Source organism: Cinclus cinclus, chromosome 4 (genome assembly GCF_963662255.1).
Source record: "Cinclus cinclus chromosome 4, bCinCin1.1, whole genome shotgun sequence".
Lineage (NCBI taxonomy): Eukaryota > Metazoa > Chordata > Aves > Passeriformes > Cinclidae > Cinclus > Cinclus cinclus.
Window position 1 is genome coordinate 26,242,841 of NC_085049.1, and position 22,442 is coordinate 26,265,282.

Below are 22,442 nucleotides of genomic sequence, written 5' to 3' on the forward strand. Positions count from 1 at the left end.
AGCGGTGCCCACGCAGAGCCGGCCGGGCCAGCGAGGCGCAGATGGCCGTCACATGGAGGCTGGTGGCAGCCCCAGCATGGGGCCAGGCCCTGGTGGGGCTTCCCCTTCGCCCACCAGCCCCTGGCCTTCCAGGGCAGCACAGGGGAGAGAGAGGGGCACAAAGCCTGGCGGGGCTGAGGATGTGACATTTTGGCTCCCTGCCTCTCAGTTCCCTTTTCGCTGCCGTTGTCACTTCACTGTTTGCATAGCCCGACATCAAAATGCCTCAGAGCCAGAGGAAAGTGGTGGCTGCTGCTTCTCCTTTTAGAAGCCCGAGCAGTTATCCATGTAACACCATCACTCTGTGTGTGCTCAGGGTGGAGGAGCAGGCATGACACCAGAGGGTTATGGCCTTTGGAAAAGTTCTGCAGAACTGAATTTAATTGAGACTGATGATCTCTAAGCCAAGCCATAAAATCCAGCGGAGAGTTATAGACCAGTAATAGACCCTATTAGAGGGTCTAGCACAGTCTATAGAAAGGATCTCCTCTCTATTAAATTCTCTAGGGCTTGAGTTCTCATTTACACAAAGGGCCCTTTTAGCAGTGTAAAATGGCAATAAAGTAGGTGTAAAGATGATTGATGCCATCTTTACAACCCCTTTACACTGGGAAAACAGTGTAAAGTGGCCAGAGTGCAAATGAAAATCACACCTGGGTTTGTGAGAGTAAATTACATTGAACTCTTCGCAAATTCTGTGTGTCCATAGAGGTTTAATCCTACCCCTTTCTTTGGAATTCACCTAGAAGATAAATTTCCTGGGCTTGTAAAAATTGTTTTCTTCTTCAATACTTCTGTCTTTTCCAAGTCTTTTAGTCCCATTTTTTTTTCCTGGTGCAGTCCACATGGACACTGACACTGGGAAAAGGCTGGAGGTGTCTGGATATGTTGTGGTAGGTGAAAATCCTTTAATTAGTACCTCCCCAAATTCTTAATCCAAGCAAAATACACATTGTAAAACCACACCCGGAGGGAAACCAGTCCCTAAACCTTCTGTGTCTGTTTCCCCATCTCTCCTGTCCTGGTTTTATGCTCTTGAGATACACAAAAAGGAAATAAAGAAGTTTATCTTTGCTAGATCAAAATGCCCCATATTTATTCATTAAGCATATAAACCATCAACAGAATACATGATGAATATTACTTTCTTCCAGAGCAAAGGGTTAAGCTGCATGGTGCTGATTAGCAAACGGGATTCGTGGCTGGAAGTGGAGGGTGAGCTGATATGGAGGTGCACAGCTTGTTAAGAGGAGCAGGCTCTGTTATCCAGACCTCCCTTCTCCTGCCTGCCAAAGGCATTTACAGCAGCTTTGTGATCATCCCCGCTGCATCTGCCGTGCTCCAGAGCAGCCCCAGCAAATCTCAGCCCAGGGGTGAGCAGGCAGAGGCCAGGCATGGCCAGCCCAGCCCCATCCCACAGCCTCTGGAAGCCCAGCACCTGGCAGGTGATGGGAGACAGAGAGTGTGCGTGAGGCAGAGGTCAGAGGATTAAGGAGGCAAAGGGCAGCTCTGGTGGGAATGCTGCTGGGCCAGGGCTGGAGTGCTGCACACCAAGACATGCCCTGAACAACAGGGACATTTGAGATGGGATGGGAGGAGAGCGAAGGATGCCCTGCTCTGCCAGCAGAGCCTTCCTCTCGCTGTGCAATGGTGAGGGTGGGAGGAGGCCCCAAAGCTTAGCTGTCATTCAGACTCCCTTTGATCCCTTTCCTGCTTCTTGTTATCTTCTGTGTGGAGAGAGGAACCCACATTTTTGGCTGGAGAGAGGGGCAGGTGCACGGAGGGCTGTGCAGGTAAGGATCCTCTGCCCTGAGGTTTCACAGAGAGCACAGTTGGGGGCTTGTGTGGGATGGGGGACAAACCTGAGCACACCACAAGGTGAGAGGCACCCCTGTGTACCCATCTCCAGGCAGGATGGCTCTGGCACAGGTCTGTGAGCACTGCCGGCAGCACATTCCACCAGAGCCATGAGAGATAGCCTGGTTCCTGCCAGTCCACAGGGACAGTCCCAAGGATGAGTCTGACATCACCAGCCCGCCATCCTGCTCCTCTGCTGTCTCATCTTGCCCCAGCAGTTCCTGGGAGGCAGACTGAGGTCTTTGGATGGGTGGTGACACAAGCACCCTTGCAAATGTGCTCTGCAGCCAGGCTTACTAGTGGTTGTTACTTTAAGGCGCAATAAAAAAGATCATTTGGAAACAGATCTCAAAACCCCTCATGTTCTGCAGCTCCTCACTTTGTGGCTTGGCAAAGAGCACCTTGGTGATGCTATGTCTCCTCCAGAAGCACTTTCCATGACTAAAACTACAGCCCCTGCACCCAGCTCTGTTCTAGGTGGGCCACAGGAGATTTCACTACACTGTGATCTTCTGACCCTGGAGGCCTGATGGTCTAGCCCCTGGATGATGTGTGATCACCATATGGAAGACAGGGTTTTTTTCTAGGATTAAAGGTCCTCTGACAAGTTTTTTCCAGTCTGGGTTTTTGACTTTTTGATGATTATTTTTGTTGCAGAAAGTTGACTTTTTTTTTTCTTTGAAGCCTTATATAAATTTCATTTGCTTCCTCCTAGCTAATGATTATGGCACAATTTTTCTAGCATGTGATTGCTCCACCCCACCTCAGAAACATCCTTTTTCTGACTGGGATCGGGAAATCCCTCGTCATGGCAGGGTGTGAGCACCAGCTGTCTTGCTCCTGCACAGATATGGATCAAGAGGCAGTGCCAAATGCTGCCAATTAGGAATTGCTCCTAAATTTAGATGTCCATGCTGTGCAAGTGAAAATGGCAGTTCAAGGGGCAAACCAACATAGTTGTCTTGTTATAAGGTTAATAAGATGTAAAGCACTTCTAAAGCTGCACTTTCAGGGTGAAAAAAGCACTGCTTGAATATGCTTTGTTTTTCCATCCTCATTAAGAAATCATTATTATGTTGCCCTCATCATTATCAAAGATGTCTTTAGGAGACTGGCAGTCTCTTCTTGCTTCCCTCCCTCCACCCCATTTTAAAAACATTCATTGTTGCAGGGATATATCTTTCAGGGCTGCTGGCCCAACTCCACTGCTGGTGTGCAAGGCTGATTGTCTTCAGAGGAGTTATAGCAAAAATGCATTTGGCCTTTTGTACTTGGAGTATAATTGGTGGAACTGGCTAAAATCCGGGTCTGTCAGCCTGCAATTAGAGCAATATGGACATAGTTTTCAACATGACTAGTGATTTAGGGCTCCTCAACTTCAGGAGTACAACTCAAGGTTCCTTATATTGATCTTTTCTCCCAAACATCAGAAATCTGCCTTGGGTCTCAAGTAGTGCCCACCAAAGACCCTTCAGTGAACTCACTCATATTTGTTATTTATTAGTAATTGGGTTAGGTAGCATATATCATTAATCACTCTGAAAAGTTGTATGTATATTTATATGTCAGTCATCAATATATTCACTTGGGTGTTGGTCTCAACCTGCATGGGAAGAGGTTCTGACCTCCCTCATTACTTTCCTGAATGTTAAATTCCCATCAGGTTAGTGTAGATTACACCCAGAGCACCAAGACATGATATATAACTGAAGCATGTTCCCACAGATATAATTAAGCAGTTTGGATCAGATCCTTATCCAGCAGAAATGGGCATAGCTTTTCTGAAGGCAAGAGGGAAATGGTCCCTGTTTTGTAATGGCTGTAGCCCTGCAGATGAGTTCCCAAAGATTTTATCTATGGCTATTAAAGATGCTCTTCGGGGAGCATTTGTACAGCTGCATCTTTAGGGGTCTGTGACCTCTAGCTAATCTCACAAGAGGCTTTTTCTCAAGAGCAGCCATACGAAATGCTCCTGAAATGATTGAAAAATGCACTCGTTAAAGCCGTGTGAGCGTTTTTCCTCGTCCAACACCTTCCAAGCACACAACCCTCCATGGTGTCTGCGGTGGCAGTCCCCATCCCTGGCCACAGCCCCCTTCCAGCCCATCCCTGGCCACAACCCCCAGGCAGCCCAGACCCTACACTTGCTGCCCAGTGCCTTGGGCGGCTGTGAGAGGCTGGAAGCGAACGCCCACGTAGAAGACCTGGTATCGGTGCTTCCACACCACAAAGCACATCAGGAGGCACACCAGGGCTGCCACCAGGTTCAGAGCCATCTGCAGAAGGAGGTACAGGCTGAGCATGCTGGTCAGGCTGCCACAGTCAGCTGCGTCCTGGTACACAAAGGTGCGGCCGAGGGGGTCTGCAGGGTCCAGTTTGCACTGGCAGGACTCCCGGACAGTGTCGCAAGTGAACTTGGTCAGCTGCAAGTAGTGGTGTGCAGCAAAAGCCACTGCCAAAACACAGGCAACCAGGGCCAGGGCACTCAGGAGAAAATACAGCAGCTGAAAGAAAGAGAGGGGGAGAAAAAATAGAGGTAAACCCCTTTTTTCCAGCTTCATAGAGGAAATGGAAGGAATACACAAGGAATGCAGAAGGAAGGCAGCATGTGTACTTTGCAGGGAATGCATACCCACAATGCCACAATGTACTGTCTGGAGATTGGGTGCTTCAACGACTGCAAGGTTCCTTATGATGAGAAGTTCAGCAGGTCATCTCAAGAACTTGCCTTTCATGTTTTATATGAGCATTGACTCCCAATTTTGAGGCCTGGGGAGAGCACCAAGGAACTGGTGTCTGTACATCAAGAAGCTTTATAGAGAGGGAGGGAGCATTTTTCTCTGCAGTAGTACCTGCATTGACAGGATTCAGGGTCATCAGCTGAGACAATTTAGTGCCTGGAAGCAGAGCTGAGCAGACTGAGCCTTGGGTTGCCATCTTATCCCAGGCTGTACTGAGCTGTAGGTATTTTTGAGATTTTGCTCATGTGTTATTCTGTTTGCATGTCCAAAAAATCTTATTTGTACTTGCAAATCAGTCAGTGGGGTGGCTGATCTCCTGCCTATGGCCCTGTGGATGTAGCCAGCCTGCTTGCTTCCCAGGTCCCACTGTGGAATGGGAATGCAGATTTCCACAAAAAAGCATGTGCTGAGCTTAGTCTGCTTCCAAAACATGCCCCATAAACATGGGGAAGTCTTCCACAGGCATGAAAGGGCAGCAAACGCCTCTCTTTTCCCAGTGCTACAGTGTGAGAAGGACAAGGGTCTGCTCGTCATCTCCACTGCTCCTCACAACAGTGGCAGCTTAAAAATAGTGTGGCTTTTATCAAGGGTAGCTCTGCAGAGTCCACCCCCACAAACACATGGAAACTGGCAGCAAGTCAGAGCCTTTGACACTCCAGGATTCACCTGAGAGCTTTGGATACCAGCACATATGGACTTCCCTTTTCTTCTGATAGCTGGAACTGGCAGTTGCTGCACTGCGTGCAGAATATGTGTGAATGTATATTAAAATCATGTTCTGTGTTTAGCCAAAATTGCATTTTTTGGTTCTGCTCTGAACTGTAAAAACATTTATTTTCCTTGGAGTCTTATCTGTCAGACACATGGCATGGTTGGGAATTTGTTATTTTAAACAGCAGCTTCTCTCTCTCTTTCTCTCTCTTAACCTCGATACTGAAAACAAAATACCAATATAAAGGTATTTTTTTAATGACCTTGAAACTCCAACTATGTATGTCTTGATAAAGTTCACACTCCTGGTGTATTTGTCTTGTATCTACACTGTGAATCAATCTTCTGTTTGGTTGCCAGCTTGGAAAAAAATATTTGGGATTATTTCAGGTCCTGTAGCACTATATACATTTTCCCCCTCGTATCACCAAATTCTTACTGAAAGGTCTTAGTTTCCAAGACTTACTATTAAATTTAATGACTTCCCCTGTGGCCTTGAACCAAGGGCAGCTTCAAAATGAAGGTGGCTCTTATTAAACACCATTACTTTGCCCTTACAACTTTCCAGGGAAGGGTCCTTGGGAAAGGTGAATCTGGAAAATGGGGCCACCTTCCCATATGAATCATACAGAAGATGGAGTGCTGCTGACTGATGGACCCCCTCCAAACCAAGATGTGGGAATTCAAAAGCCAACAGCATTGTTTTCAAAGATGGTGCAAATGTGTCCAATGGAGAAAACAGAAAATGGACGAACACTGGTTGTTCTGTGATGTAGAGGTCCTGATGGAAGTCCTTGGATTCAGCCCAGCAGAAGACAGAATCAGGCCTCCTTAATAGATGAGAAACTAAGCCAAGATTACACCATGTGCCTGATTCTTCCTTGGCAGGTATTTTATTTAGCTGCCAACTTCTATCCAAAGGACACAACAGCCTAATCTATGCTCTAGGTACAGTGAGGAAGAATTTGTCTGTTGTGTTCCTAAAGGGAAGGAAGTATCAGAATCTGAATACACACGCAGCTCTTTTGATAATCCTTGGAGGCAAAGGGAGGTGCATGGGGGACACAGGGCAATTTCCAAAAAGCTTATTATTCTCACAAGATATTTGCAGAGGAATCTCTCTGCGAGCTGCTGAAAATGAACACGTTTCCAAATATTAAAGGTGAGCCAAATGCAAGCACTGCCTCTGAGGAAGCACAAGACAGTGAGTGCTGAGATTCTATCAGCAGATTAATCACATGCCAGACCTGGAGGCAACTTCAGCATCACAAATACAACTGTGTGGTGGGCTCTGCTCAGGAACCAGGACTTGCCACTGGAAAAATGTTTTTGAACAGCTTCAGAGAGATAGGTACTGCAATTGCTGGTTAAATAGAAGGAGAAAGGGGAAGTGGGGAGAGACAGTGTACGATGAGGTCAGAGCATGGCAGCTCATCCTCCTTTGTGTTCCCCATATGAGGAAGAGACATTTTAGCAATATTTACTGGCAGTTGTTTTCCTCTGTGACTAAATTGAAATAAATAACAGGAAGATGGATGAAGTTCCTCATGGAAAAGACTCCTCATAGTTATCAGAGGTGAAAGCAGAGGGGTTTGCAGAGGTGGATCAGGAGGCCCTTTCTGAGGTGGTGGTGGCTCAGAACAGGAACCGTGGTGTGTCACGGCATGGGCTGGCTGTGCAGGAGCAGGGGGTGTCACTGCCCCGGAGGGTGTCCTGGGGAGGACCACAGGGAGAGATCTGTCAAATGTCAACACAGAGCCCAGGAAGCCCACAGGATGGCTCAAGATTTCCCTGCATGGCACTGGCTGTTGCTGTCCCCCTGAAGGGCACAGGCACCCTCCCTTTGGGTGGCCTCCCTTTCTCAAGGACACATGGCATGCTGTGGGTACCCACAGCAGTCTCAGGAAAGGACTTCTGCAGAAAGCAGTTCTCACACCTCCTTCTTTCACAGCATCCAGGGCTCATGCAAGTGTGAAATGAAAGAAGCAGCTGCCAAGAGGGAGGAAGGCAGAGAGAACTGCACAGGTCTCCTCCTGTTTTCCACCCCGAGGGAGTCGCTCGCAGTGGTCAGAGGATCACTTTGGTGGGTTGATCCAAATCCCCCAGGCCTCTGTGTGTGTGTGTGTGTGTGTGTGTGTGTGTGCATGGTCCTCTTCTCACAGTGATCTTTGGCCTGTGCAATGGAACTTGGAGTGCTTAATGCACTCCAGGGAAGTCCAGCCAAGGTTTTCCTGTAGGTTGATGCTTGGCTGATGGGAGCCAGCCTCCAGTGTGCGGGCATACCCGGTAAGGACAGTCAGAGCAGATTGGGTTGAACCCAACTGCAGTGCTTGATGAAGCATCAGGCCCTCAAGGAGAAAAGAACAGCCCTCTGAACAATCTGTCTCATGACTGCAATGTTGCATCTTCAGCCTTGTCATAGCTAATGCTCATTTTTAGTTCAGATCCAGCCTTTAAGTGAAATTCAAAGATTTGAGAAGTGATACTGGAGATGTAGATGAGTCCTGTGTGATCAAAGACCTGGAGGACAGTTTTAGCTCCTGCTTTGTTGAAATAGGTATGAGCCCTGCAGACAGAAGCCATTTGTCCCGTTATCCCAAACTGTGGGATAACAGCTCCCAGCAGGGACATGAGACAGGAGAGGTGAACAGCCTGGGAACGATGGAGATCTGTGGCACACTGCAATAGGAAATGCTGGGAAGGGGGTTTTGGGGAGGAGGATGCCTTGGGTAAGCAACAGTCCATAGACAATTGACTGAACCAGGGAGATTTAAGCTCTAATTCTGCCAGGTGACGAGGAATGGCCCATTCTACATGACCTCGGGAGCAACTCCAAAAGACGTCTGTTGTTTTACAGGGAGCACATTCCTTACCGTCAGGGTGGGTGGTAGACACATTTGAGCTGCCCAGCCCGACATGCCGTTCCCAACACGAGGGAATGACTCCCTTCCTGCCTGGATGCCAAACTCCATTTAATTGAATTTTAATTCAGGCAATAAAAAGCCTGGCGTGGCAGCCCCTGCCCAGCCCAGTAACCGTCCTTGGGGGCAGAGAGGTGACAGGGTACAATGTAGAGGCAGCTACAGGACAGGCACAATTGTTCTTCTCCTTTTCTTTCTTTCTTTAAGTACTGGAGAAGCTCGAGAAAGACACAAAAGACACACCGGGGTCTAATTTCTAAGGGAGGATGGATGCCAGGGTTTGAAAAGCTGCTCCTTGCATTTTGTTTCCTTCTGCCTTTTTCCAGTTCATAATCACTGTTATTTTGTGCTGCTTGCGTCGGTATTTTTCTTGGTTATTATGTGTCTACAAAATATTAAGAGCCCTGAAAACTACAATAATAAGGAAAAATAGCCCAGGAAAAATGGTGTTAAAAACAAGCATTCTCAGCCTTGCTCTTCTAGTTGCTCACCAGTGTCAGCAAAGCAGTTTTGGAGACAAAGGTGGGGTATGGTGCAGTTCCTGCAATGCTCAGATGGGAATTTGCTCTTTGGGAGAATGCATGTCCCCATGCTTCCCCAGAACTTTTCAATTAAATATTATGGAAATAATATGGCTCATTTTATGCCTCCCTTCTTCTTATCCTGCTCACTATCTCCACTTAATCTGCCTAAAATCTCTGAACACTTCCCAAATTATTCCAGCTTTGTATATATTCCTAAAACATGGTGAAAAAACAGTATTTTGTTCTGATTTTAAATGTTATTAGAGTTTCCCCCTTGTAGGATACAATTTCTTCCTTGGCTGCCTGGAAAGTTACAGAAAACCATTCCTGCATTTCAGGTGTATTTTCACTTCTTTTCCTCTGGTCTTAAAAATCTCCCCTGTAGCAACTTTGCTGATTATATGTAATGACATGAGAAGCAAAACAACAACAACAACAAAAAAGTTTTTAAAAATGTTAAGGTACCTTCACTGTGAACTGTGCACACGTCTTCTCATCGGGTTGGTACGAAATACAAAGCATAACAAATCCCACTAAGGCCACCACACAGACCTGCAAGGGAAGAGATGTAAAATGTGTCAAGGTTAAAAAAACCTTACAAAACACAATTTTTTTCCCCCCTCAAGCCAAGACATGTTTCTGTGTTTGCAGGACCGTAACTCAAGAAGCAGTGTGGAAGCAAAGTCATCAAATACACAGCACAGCAACAGCCTCCAGGATGTGTGTTGAGTTTTTGCCCATACAACCATCAAAAAAGAGAAGAAGGCTTCTGAAATTGGGCTTGCAAGCCCAAAGAGCACCATCCTATGTAGATCTGGGTGCTGACAGGGTTTTTCTGTCACCCATGCAAGTTTTAAATCATTAAATCATGGCTGCCACTGGGTAAGAAGCAGCAGAGTTTATTACAGAGGCTTTCACCCTCTTCTGGAATGGACACCTTACTAAAGAAAATATCCATCTCCCCTGCAATCTGAAACTGTGTTTTAACCCTATAGCAGTAATTGCTGAAGGTTAAAAGTAATGGAATACTATTTGCACATTTGTTTATTCACTTAGCTGTCTTTATCATTAATTCTGGATTTATCTGTAGGAGCAGATACAGGTAAGAAGGGACGATCCTCCTCTGAGGAACTAGCCCAATAAATGTGATTTGCTTTTTTGTCTTTAGAAAACACAGTGTGTCCCCACTGTGCTAAGCATTGCAGTCAAATGCCCTCTCCTCCCACTCTTTGGAAGATCAGTGAGTAAACCTTCCAGGAGGACTTAAGAGGAGCAGACTGCTGCTTTTTGGCAGTTCATCCCCTGGATAGAGGATTTGGGTACCCAGGCAGCAGGTGAGGGCTCCCTGTGGATCTGGGCATGAGAGAGGCTGTTGGCAGCTGGAGCTGTGTTTGAAGGAATCTGTGAATGTTTGAGCTGCCTTGGAAAACAGGTGAATTGATGGCATGCACATGTTTTTAAATGACCCTTCAAATCACACCTTTAAAAGCCATCTTAGGTGAGATGAGATCAAGAACTGTCCTTTCAGAGGTCCTCTCTACACCAAGGGCCAGGAGCAAGTCTTTACCTCCCTGGTAGGGCCACCTTTGTCATAAATGACAGCTACTAAATTCTCAGTGACTACAGCAAGATTCTATTTCTTTTTCCCCCTCCATTTTACTTCTGAAGTTTGGAAGAGTTGTCATTAATTCAAGGCTTTCTGCTTTCCCGGAGCAGTGGGATTTGCCCTCTTTGGCCAGAGCCATGTGTGAGCTGCCTTTGCCAGGGTGGGGCTATGCCATGGAGATGCCTGCAGGAGTGTGGGGCTCCATCACAACCCCATCCCCACCTGCATGCCCTGGAAGTGCTGCTCACATCCAGATTTCCAGCTCTTTACATGCAGTGAAACATGTCCAGCTGTCCTTTTGGACAGCAATGGATAAACATGTTCTTTTATGCTCTGTTGCAGAAAGTATAAAACTTTTTGCATCTGCATTGCTGGTGCAGGGCTCAAGAGAGCAGCCCTGCAAAGGAGAAGTGCCTCCCAACACGGTCAGAGCCATGTCCCTCAAGAACCTGGGCCATTAGTAACACTTTTCCCCATGAAGTTTTATTTCATGTCATTTCAGCGGGACATGAATAGGAAGTATTGCCTGAGAACATTTCTAAAGAATGCGTCAGTATTATTTACTCCTTTCCATGTCATGTGTATTTATATTCTGGTCCTGTGACTTACACACGGACTCCAATTTATTTGTTTCTTTCTTTTTATTGTTGACAGCCGTAGCTGACAGGGTTGTCTGGGGAAAAAACAACCTTTCTTGTCAAAGGTCCTTCAGTGCTGGGGCTTTTTTTCCCTGTAGTGCTTCTGTGTGACTCAACCATGTTTTATTTCTCAGGATTAATTGCCTATGTCCTTGGTCCCTTGCACTGTGTATGAACCTTTTAATTCAATTAACATGCCCATAAAACTTAAATTTTAAGAGATCCTAATGCTGATGATACCCAAATGATAAACTCCCCCAGTGCCAGTAATGGCTGAAGGAGAGAACCTGCAGCAAGAAATAACTAACTAACTAAATAAATAAATAAGTTAAAAAATGCTTAAACACACTGTCTTAACATCGTATCCCCAAAAATCATGACAAATCATAGGGGCTCCTCACATCAAAGCTGGACCTAAGTATTTGCAGGATCTGGTGCTGAAGGATCTTGTTATGAGCAATAAATCAAATTTGCTTTGCTTCAGCTACACTAGTGGCCATTTACACTTGTGTGGACTGAGAGCCAGATTTGCCTCCAGGTGACTGCCATGAGACATCATGGGACTGTTCCCACTCCTCCTTCCCCTCCCATTTAACCACAGAAGGCGACAGAGCTGCATTCATTTTTGAGGGCAGAGATCAATGCTGGAATTTTCTCTCTGCCATCAAGTGCCTCGGACGACTTTTGCAAAACTCCTGCTGGCTTCACACGTGGCAGGATCAGACCTCCCTCTTTAGGAAGCTTCCCATACAAAGGGCTATCAGTTAAAAAGAGCTCCATGCCTGCACATGCTTTCTAAAGGTCCTCTGGAACTAAAATAATATACTCAGGGACACTTGATGAGGCACATTTGTAGAGAGGTATTTATAAAGGATTACACTGGGTCAGGATTCCAGCAAGTCTTGGCCAGGATATTTCAGAAAGATTAAGTTTTTTTTTTTTTTTTGGTAACAATACAGTAACTTCTTTTCTTTTTTAACCAGAGATGTGTGTTTTTCTAAGTGGTAGTAAAAAAATAACGTGGCTGAGAATTATGACCCACATATGTTTAACATTTCAGCTCTTTAAAGGTAAATTCACTCCTTGGAGGAAACCAAAGCATGGAATGTTTATATAGGAAACAGCTCTATGCTGCTATTTTATACATTATTAATAGATCAGCTTTGAATTACACCTGTGAAGTGTAACAGAATAACTATAAAAATCCACTGCTAAGTATTTTTAGGAGCCTCTAAGTAACTATAACTGCTGCAGGCATGTTACAGGTGCTGTTAATGGTGATTGCTAAGCAGCATTAGATAATCCTGCATCCTGGTGCTGCAACAGCCACTGCCACATCCCAGTGTGAAGCACATTTTTCCCACACCTTATTGACTGAGCACACAACATAAAATGCAATTGAATCCACTTCAGCACGTGCTTGCCACCAATCGATGTGCATTTGTTACACAAATAAAACAGATTCTCTGAGACCGGCAGGACAGCATTTAATTAGATCAGCTCTGGTCAACTGTTATCCAGAAACCCAGGAATTTGCATTTCTTGGCATATTTTAACTCATGTTTATTTCAAGATCCTACTTCAAAATTTCCATATGGACGAACACACCCCTTGCTGAATAGGTAGTGACGTGAAAGGTTATCCAAGGGAAGAATTTAATTTTGGAAAGCACTGCCTAGAAAAAGACTGAAATGTGATACAGAAGTACTCAGGAAAGGTAAAGATTTCATTTTGCTCAAGGCATACTTTGTGAAATCCCCCCAGTTCGCAACCCAGGAGAACAGCTATTTGCTAACATTAGCTGAAGAACTTAAATATTAGGCTGTACAAAATTTTTAATACTGTTTCTTTTTTGAAGGAAGCAGTAGCCTCCTCCCATTGGGCAGGAACACCTCAGCACTGAAAAGTGACTTAAGAATTATTGTTTTTTAAAGCCATAATGAAAATAGGAGAGAAATCTTCCAGCTATGTCCCACCCCAAAGGGAGCAGGAACCTGTTGTCCTGTTATCCCATCTGGTCCTGCAAGGATCCAGCACAAGGTGTATGAGGAGCACAAGGACACCACGTGGCAGGGATGAGGAAGGTTGTGTGTAATTAGGGGAAATATGAACACGTAGGGCACAAATTTCCGCTGTGGTTTGCACTCATTATCTTTGCATGCTGACATATTCATGTGGTTTGCTTTATTCCGACAGATTTCAAAACCACAGATTGCTCTAATCTGTCTCCATCTCTCCCTTGTATGCCTGTGAAACTGGTTTTCCTTTTGTTATTGCTACAATTTTAGCCCAAATGTAGAATAGGTGGTTTTCCCTAGCAAACTGCCTCCTACCCAGAGCATCTTGAAAACCTTGGCTGGTAAAGCAGGAGTGTTGGGAACATCCAACAAGAAATGAAGGCAGAAGACAAAAACCTGGCTCTAAGGAGCATCATGGCTCTGTGTCACATCACAAAGCAAATGCTGCAAACACTCAGAGAGACACAGTATAGCTCTTTATACGGGGGCTTCGTTAGTGAGAACCTCCTGCCACAATTTTTAGGGGCAGAATGCAAACACACTTCAGGACAGGACGTCTCCCAGGTACAGTTTGCAATGCCACACAGCACTGCTGAGGCCCACAGGAGGACTCTTCCTATTTAATAAGAACGTAAACTCAAACTTCAGGAGGAAAATTGTCGTTAATAGGTTTAGGAAGATATTTCCATTATGCACAAGTTATTTTGTAGTTGCTCTTGGAGATAAAGGGGATCTTTTGTTTTTAGGGACACAGGTAAAGAATGATCTCTTGCAGCTATCACTGGAGTTTCTGGCTCTCCCTCACAGGTTGATGGTTCTCCCACTTTATCAGATATGGCAAGGTTTAGCTCCTGTCTACACCTTTGGAGAAGTCACTTTATCCACCAAACCTAACACTCCCACTGGAGAGTGATTTTGATGCAGAGAAGAACCTGTCCCTGTTGGCTTTGCCATTATAAACCTGGTTCACCTCTGGTGCCAGACATCTCTACAGGCTGTTGCAGACAGCAGCACTGAAGTTCATTTGCTCTACAAGGTTTGAGGAAGCTGTGGTGAAAGTGGGTGCTGCAGGCAGCTTTCACTGCCAGCTTTCATTAGACTCAGGTCAGCCTGGGTCTCACTGTCACATGAAAGAAAGAAGCCAGTCTGCAGCACAGAGGTACTGTGCCCGGATTTTTTTTTTTTTTACCCCTTATTGTTAAATTTAAGGATAGTTTAGTTGCATATAAGTTACTACCTGAAATAATAGCTATAATAATAATAATAAAGGTGTACACTGTGGTTTCAGGCAAAGGCCATCACCATCTAGGAAATAATTCTTTTAGCAGCCATAAATGCCACAATAACTGCCCATCCCTGCCCCACCTACAGAATGAAATAATGATGTCTTTACCACAGGCCACTTCAAGCCATGCAATAACACCCCCTGGCAGATCCACAACTTTCTCTTAAATCCTGTAAAATCATCAAAACCCTGCAATAGCATCTACAATCAAATGAAATGCTCTTTTTTGCATAATGATCTTTGCTGTTTAGGTCAGTTGCTCATCACTTGTGCTAAGGTAAGATTTAATTCCCCCAGCAAAGGCTACGATCACTTACACAGCCAGGAGCTGCAGCAGCAGTCCATTGCTGCTGTTAAGCCAGAAATACAGCCTTGGCTGATCAAACACCTGAGGGATCAAAAAAATAAAATAAAATAAGGAGTTCACAGAGCCAGCAGTGGTTTCCAACCTGAGAAGTGCAGCATGGTTGAAAGTACTCATAACACCACTCATGGTTTGGGGTGTGCCTGTGACTATGAAAGCCAGCATCTCCATGGCAATAAGGTTACCCAGGCTGGGGAAACCTGTTTGATATCCTTCTCCAAATTTTACCTAGGCTTTTTGCAAAAATTCCAGCCAGGAATTCTGCAGTTAAACTGTGGGCTAAGCCACAGAAGGCTCCAGGATTAGACCAGCCCCTGGCCAGGTATCAGACACACCTCAGGTGTGCAGTTACCTTCTCAAACCATTCCTTCAGAATGTTTGAACATTTCTTCCCATCAAAGTTTTCCACTCTACACCTGAGCAAAATGAAATTGTGGATTTCAGTTAATCAGTGCATAGTTACTCTTGGAAGAGGATAAGATTAAATGGCAGAGGGTTCTGAAGAGTCCTTCTCTACACATGGCTCTAAACAAGCACTGGCCTCTTCTTCAAGGCAGTCCTCCCTCAAACCATGGCTAATTGTTGCTAGCCTGTTCCAAAAAAATATGTTGCCTGCATGGCTTTTTGATGGCTACTTCGATGGCATCAGGTTTTAAGAGTCACCTTCTCTTAGAAATTGAAAACGGCTTAGTTAAAAACAAGCAAAAGTTATAGAGACAAACATTTCTGATTCCAGGTAAATGAAGGTCAATTAAGCTGCTTTTCCAGCTAAAAGTCTGCCTGCCTTTTGCACCACAAAGCCCCACATCAGCCTCACTTCCACCAGGGCAGAGAAGCCAATGCTTGAGCACTGATGCCAAAAAACCACAAGCCACAGCTATCCCTTGAGTAAAGCTCAGGGACCCTCTAGCCTGGGAAAACACCTGGGGAGGTGGAGAAAGGCTGGAACAAGGAGAAGGGTCAGAGCTTCTAGGCTGGGGGCTCAACCCAAGGCAGATCTTTTGGGACGCTTTTTGCAATAAAATCAGTGACAGCTGTAACCACAGTTTCTGCCTCGAGCTACTCGTGAATCAGATTTTTTTTAATGTTTTTAAAAGTCCTAATGAACATCTATACACATACATTTAAAATAACTTCCTGACAGAAATAATAAACACCCTGGATAATCATTTCTGATGAGCGCTTCTGTAACTTTCTTAACTCCCTGAGTCTGCAAAACAGGGCTGAAAAGGGAACTTGTCCATGAAAACTCTGATGCTCTCCACTTTTGATCGCAGTGGAAATAATCTAAAGTAGGTTTTTCAAGGGGAAATACATCGTTACTTCTTCTGGGTGTCAAAAGGCCACGAGCTAATGAAAAAGAATGAAAAGGATTCCATTAATATCTACTGTCTCTGCAACACTTTTCATCCCAGGATCTCAAAGCAAGGGGTGACGGATGGCCACTATTAACCCCACTTTGCAGGGGAAATAGTCTTAGCAAGGTTAAGTAACTTGCCCAAACCATGCACCAAGCCAGTGGCAAGACACAGGAAAAAATAAAGCCCTGCACTCATGAGTGGGTTTGTGAAGAATTTGTCCAAGTTCCTGCAAAGCAGCAAGAAGGAAAAACTGCCAGGGAGTCCAGTCTGCAGTTTGGAAAGCTCAGGACAGGTCTCACAGGCAACTGCTTCAGACCTGGGCACCTTCACTGTAACTGGCTCCAGGCAAGTGAAACAAATGCTACCCTTACTGCTTTTAACTGCTTTTATCCACCTGTCCTCAGCAATGGGGGAGAGGCTTTTTATGGGGAATAGGTTGCTGAAGGCAAAATAGAAGTGGTAAATCTCGTAGGCTCATGGTTTCTGTTAATAAAATTTTCCTTTGGTTTCTGACCCATGCCCCACACATTTTAGACCAAATGCATTTTGGTTTTAACTGGGTTTTAACTGGTTTTCATGGCGAAATGCTCTTGGTGCAATGCAAGCTGCATCGTTTCCTTCTGCAGGGGCTCAGAGGGAAGGGCTGATGCTGTGGAGAGGGAGCCCTACAGGCTTGGAGCCCTCCTCCCCTCCCTGTCAGAGGATCACTGGCCACATTTATTCCCCAGGATGGTGATCCCAATTCCTGGCCTGCTCCAGCCTCACAAACCTACACAGTCAGATTTTGAACCCATTTAATTCAGACTGCCTTGCCTGGTTTTCCTCACTAGTATTTTCCACTGGCTGGTCCTCTAAAAACAGTTCCTTTCCATTCATGGTAATGCACCGAAGCACTTGATTTTCACGAAGGAATGGCGTCACCATTTTGCCACTAATAAAGAAGAAAAAAAAACCAGCTTTTAATCAATTGGGGTCTATTTAACACATTAGCAATTTTCCTTCATTTTTCTGTCATCCTGCATTAACAGCAGTGGGGACAAATCCAGCCTGGTGTAATTCCAAAGGAGTTACACCAGGAATGAGCTTCAACCATTATATCTAATGTTGCTAAGAAGGTCTCAATAATAGATTTTTTTAAGTCCTTGATTCAGAATACTAATGAAGTATTCCTTTAAAAAGAGCACTTGAGTGGGATGCTACTAATACAAATATGCTCTGGTATTTTACACCACATCTTTTTGTCCTGTTGCTCATTTCTGTGTGAGTATATGAGTTTTGGGAAGTCACTTTCTGCCATGAGGTTTGTTCTCAAGCAGCACATGGGTCATCCATCCACCTTCCATGCGGCCCAAAAACCAGCACACAGGACATCCAGCCACATGCAGGTCCTAGCCAAGGGTTCTCCTGCATGGACCAGTTTTCCCCAGATCTCCAGAGGCCAGTCCTCAGCACAGTCCCCACCACAGCTCACCAGCAGCACCCTGTGACTGCACACCTGGAATTTCCAGCACAGCAGTTTCTGGCCATCTCCACCTGATGTCCCAGTGGGCACCAAGTCCCTCGATGGAGACACCACAGCACAACAACAAAGTAAATGCAGCACCGGGAGGCATCTCCTGCATTTTGCCCCTCAGATGTGCTTTGTACTGCTCCCGCGGTACCACAGCCGGTGCTCCACTCAGGCTCTGCTACTGCGAGGTCTGGGGCTGCCCCAGCACTTCATCCTCTCCTTTCCAGCACCAGTTCCCTTTTCACTTCCTTCTGACCTGGTCCTGATCCCTCCTTCCCTTCTGCTTTGGGCTGAGGGTCCAGGAGAGCAGCGTGGTCGCCCAGGAGCCTGCCCAGCCACGTGCCCCCAGCAAACAGTCCCTGTCATCACCGTGAGGGTAAACAGAGGGGCACCAAAAGCCAGTTTGAGCCAGGGAGGAATCAAACCACGCTCGAGTGTGCTGGTGACTCAACATCTCACCAGAGTCCCCCAGGTGAGAGTCACCATCTGACTCAGAGCTAGGTGCAGTCACCCTTCCCCACGGGGCAGCCCAGAGCCTGCTCTGCTCCTGCCCACAGCCAGGCCACCCTGCAACGTGAACCAAACTTCCCACAGTCCCAGGAAATGTTTCCCCAGGGATTACCCTGGCTGCGGAGTACAAAACATGACCACCAACCACAGCTGAGAACTGAGTCTTGCTCCGAGTCAGGAATTAGCTCAGGAACACACATGGAGAATTATTCCTGATTTTCAGGGGTGGGGGGAGCTCTGAAAGTGACTGAGCTTTGCCTCATGTGGACATCTAAATGTCACTGCTGCTGGCAGCTTCTGCTAAAAACAACAGGGGATAGAGCTCTGCTTTCAGAAAGCAGAGACTTTGGTAGGGTTTGAGGCCTCCCCAAGGGAGGCCAGCCATTTGTGGACATCTCAGATGAATGCTGCTTGGGCACTGATGACATTCACACGGGCCAGGGGCTGCCTCCTGGCATTTCTCATATCCCTGGCTGTACATTCGTTCAGTCCAGCTCACCCTTTCCCCAGTTTTTTCTAGTGAAAAAGTTATTTCAAACCTGTGATAGCAACAGTGCTGTCTGGAAAAGACATAAGCTGACCTCCAGAAACCTCAAAATAAACAAGAGGAGTGAACATGCCACATATTGCTGTTTTATCATCTGTATTCCCCCCTGGTTTGTAACAGCCAAAACTTCCCAGGAGGAAATTCCTCTTCCAAGCAAGGGCAGGCTCCTGCTCCACAAAACACCACTAAACTCTTGGATACCACTTCAGTCAGAAGAGAAACATGAAGAGATGAGTCATAGGAGCTCTTCCTCTGGGAGCTCAGGCCCTGCTCCTTCCACCCTCTGAAGGGATGCCCAGCAGGATTAACACAGCAAACCCCAATCAGTTCAAATGCTCAGATAATCTTCTAGCAACAAATTACATTTACAGAAGATGCTCCTGTAGCTGTTCAGCACTCTGAGAAATCTTTTCTCTAAGTACCTAAACACAAATCTATTTGCTGGGAATTCTTACAGTCTGACAAAACCCAGAACTGTGCTAACACATCAGGGCCTATTTTCAGGACCTATTTTCCAGAAATCTGTTTCCCGAGGAAGAAACCTGCATGCTCCATTACATCCATGGCCTATCCCAGGCTCATAATCACTGACCCTGTCCCTCCGCAGGCAATCCTCACGTCCCCAAGCCCACAGCCAGCAGAGTCATACCATGGATGGCACCACACACCCTGTCCCCAGCTCTGCAGGGGTGGGGAACAACCCAGGCTTCCCCAGCAGGGATGGCTCTGATTTACACCCAGCAGGATGCTGCACTCTGCCCAGTACCCCCCAGCCCATGCAGCAAGGCTGGCATGTCACTCCAAAGTGACTTGGCAGGAGCCACCGCAGGCCCTGGGAAGGGCTCCCTGTCCCTGCCATGTCCACCAGTGCCATCCCCTTCCCCATGGCCACGTGCAGTCAGGACCAGCAGCAGGAAGAGGGTTAAATCCCAGCAGTTCTCCAGCACAGCACAGGGAGGAAGCTCCGGAGATAGACATTGCTCTCCTTGCCCATCTCAAAGTTACGAGTTACAGAGTTATGCTCTCACTTCCAAAACCTGATGGTCATGGTTTGGTGGGCAAAGAGGATAGACAGTGTTAAGAAATTAACACTTTTTTTCAGCAACACCAGGCAGGAGTTCACTGCAAAGCACAAGCTAATACATACATCCAAGTGAGCAGCAGCCCTGTATTTTTTTTTCAGGTCTGTTGGGTATTGCAAGGAAGAATACGAAAGGCTGTGTTATTCTGCAGGAGCAGTTTTCCTTGGGAAAGTATAGCCAGACACTTAATCCCAGGAATATTTATAGTTAGCATAACTCAAATGGTGTTGTGCATGCAGTTGGTTAGTCTAAAGTGGAGCGTCATGCAGCTTGCATTAATGCTGGCAAAGGCACTTTATGGAGAAACAGACTTTATGCTTACAATTATCCCAGCCCAATATGGAGTGTCTCTGACTAGCAGAGAGGAACTGATGCCTGCCATAAGGAAGCCCAGCACTGTTACAGAGGTGCCTAACGCCAGCTGCAGCAACGCAAACAGCAGCGGGAAACGGCAGCCACAACAAGTGTGGGATTCCTCCTCCTGGCCACTTTTGGGATCCCCCTTGGCTTTCTTCTGCTTCTTCTTCTTCTTCATCGCGGACTCCTGCGTCGAGTCGGTGGTTTTCTCCCCTCCGGGTGCCTTTCCTGTCTGGCTCTGGCTATTCGGGGACGTGCTGTGCCGGGCTTTCTTCTCCTCCTTTCCCATGCCGGCGGGCTTTGGGCTTTCACGTGAGTGTGGCGTGCTCACGCCGATGGGGGTGCAAATTTTCTGCCCCCCCTAAAGCTTCGCTTTGTGCCGGCTGAGTTGCTCCTGGTATTTGAATCAAGGAGGCTGAACAAATACGGAAAACATTTGGAAGCAGATTGTCAGAGCTCCGAAATGCCACATATAGCCCGGAGAAGGGGGGGATGCGAGGGGGGTACGGCACTGCCAACGTGCAGGCGCCGGCTGCGCGCACAGGGCCGGGCGGGTGCGCTCACACGGCTCCACAGGTGCGAGCGCACCTTTGGCGCTCGGGGACGAGAAAACAGCACTGCCGGCTGGGGAACGGCAGGGAAATCTGCCTCGCCAGGGAGTAGGGAAGGCTGCAGTGCTTGCGCAGGGAGCAGGCAGGTAAGAGCTCATGGCACCGTGGCTCCCCTGTGGCTACCGGCAGGCAGAGCGTGGCCGGGGCAGACACGCAGCACCGTGCCCGTGCCACGCACCCGCTGAACCGCTTTAAATAGGTGCGCCCCAGCGGGAGGCGTGTACGGGAAGTACGAAATTAATACAAATGAAAATACTAGTTAATGTCCTGGGGAGCCTAAAGGGATCCTGTCTCTTCCCAAAACTTGCTAAAGCACAGCTAGGCATGTTTTATGATGAGGCAGACAGGGACCAGCAGTGAGGACTGGTACTTCTGGGCAGGCAGTGGTAGAGAGAGCGTGGAGTGAACATCTGCTGAGCATGTTTCCAGGGCTGCAAGTTATCCATACCAGGAAGATTGTTTATGTTACCTAAAAGGCACAGGGATGTCTTATTGTGGACATGTGGTCACTACACTTTGTCCATATGTGGGCTCAGGCTGGTGCTTGGAGACAGCACAGCAACACAAGTGGTGGAATTTCTCATGAAATACTCAAAAATTGCTCTGTGGCTGAATCCAGCGCTGGGAGCCCTCTCAGACACTGGAGGGACCCAACCATGGAGGTGCCAGCAGCACTGGGGTCTGCAGAGACTGAATTCTGGCTCTGTGAAGAGGTGGGTGCTGAGCAGTGCCGTGCTGGGGCTGTGTCAGCTGCCCTGAGTTCAGCCAGGCCACGGTGCACAAATCCTGCAAGGGAAGACCAAGAGAAGCAAGGAGGCAGTGGGAAGCTTGTGCTTAGCTCAGGCCAGAGGAATTACCCAAAAGCTTAGGGGTAAACTGGTGCTTAAATGCTTTGCTGGCCCGGGGCCGAGTGTGTAGAGCCTGATGTAGGGCACCTCTCCTCTGCACGTGCAGCTCCGTGTCCCCACTGGCACAGGGACACCCTGAGGACACGAGGGCTTGTGCTGCTGCCCCACAGACACCAGTGAGAGAACCTTAAATGGACCAGCCAGCTCTGACCCCACCACGGGGCTGTTGCAGCTTTTTTCCTTTCCCATAGAAGCAGAGAGCAGGAGCAAAGCATTGGGAGGAGTGGGGCAGGTGGAAAGAAGACATGAGAGACTGGAGAAATCCCCACCAAAGTTGCCTTTGGGTGCAGCAGAGCAGTTCAGCTGGGATTGGCCAAAATAGTGAGGTACTCAGAGAGGATCTTACACATGCTGGTATGGCATTGAGGAAATATTTCCTATGACACACACTGGCAGTGCCTTCTGAGAAACTACACTATTTTCAGCTCTTTATGGCATTTAACAGCAATGATCTGTGTCTTCTGTATTAATAAATTATGATGTCACTTTGTTTTATAGATTAAGCAATATCCTCTTTGGATATTTATAATACTGAACGGATGAAAGAAAACTAGAAACAAAGTGGTTTCAGATGCTTTCTGCACACATAACTCTCGTGCTACATCCATAAAGTGAGATTGAGATACATTGTTCAAAAAATGGAAGAGGAAAATAAACAAGAGGTGAAAAAAAATGAAAGAAAATCCTTCTCCTCTAGTCATGTGTAGAGTGCCATGTTTTCACAGTTTCCCAGCAAGATGTTTTGTCACTACCATTCACTTTTTAAAATATCTTTACAATAACTTACACTCACTGGTGTATCTTGCCTCTCAAAGCCACACATAATTATATTTAACCACAGCTCTGAGAAGG

The 22,442-nt window shown here is 46.6% G+C and overlaps 1 protein-coding gene across 1 annotated transcript; it reads right to left on the minus strand.

Annotated features, from left to right (window-relative positions):
* Window positions 1-4,034: 4,034 nt before the first annotated feature.
* On the minus strand, window positions 4,035-20,543 carry SSPN (sarcospan). The gene is given in 6 exon segments (XM_062490951.1): window positions 4,035-4,400; window positions 9,259-9,345; window positions 20,037-20,390; window positions 20,392-20,433; window positions 20,435-20,512; window positions 20,514-20,543. Coding segments are annotated over 6 exon segments (957 nt in total).
* Window positions 20,544-22,442: the final 1,899 nt, after the last annotated feature.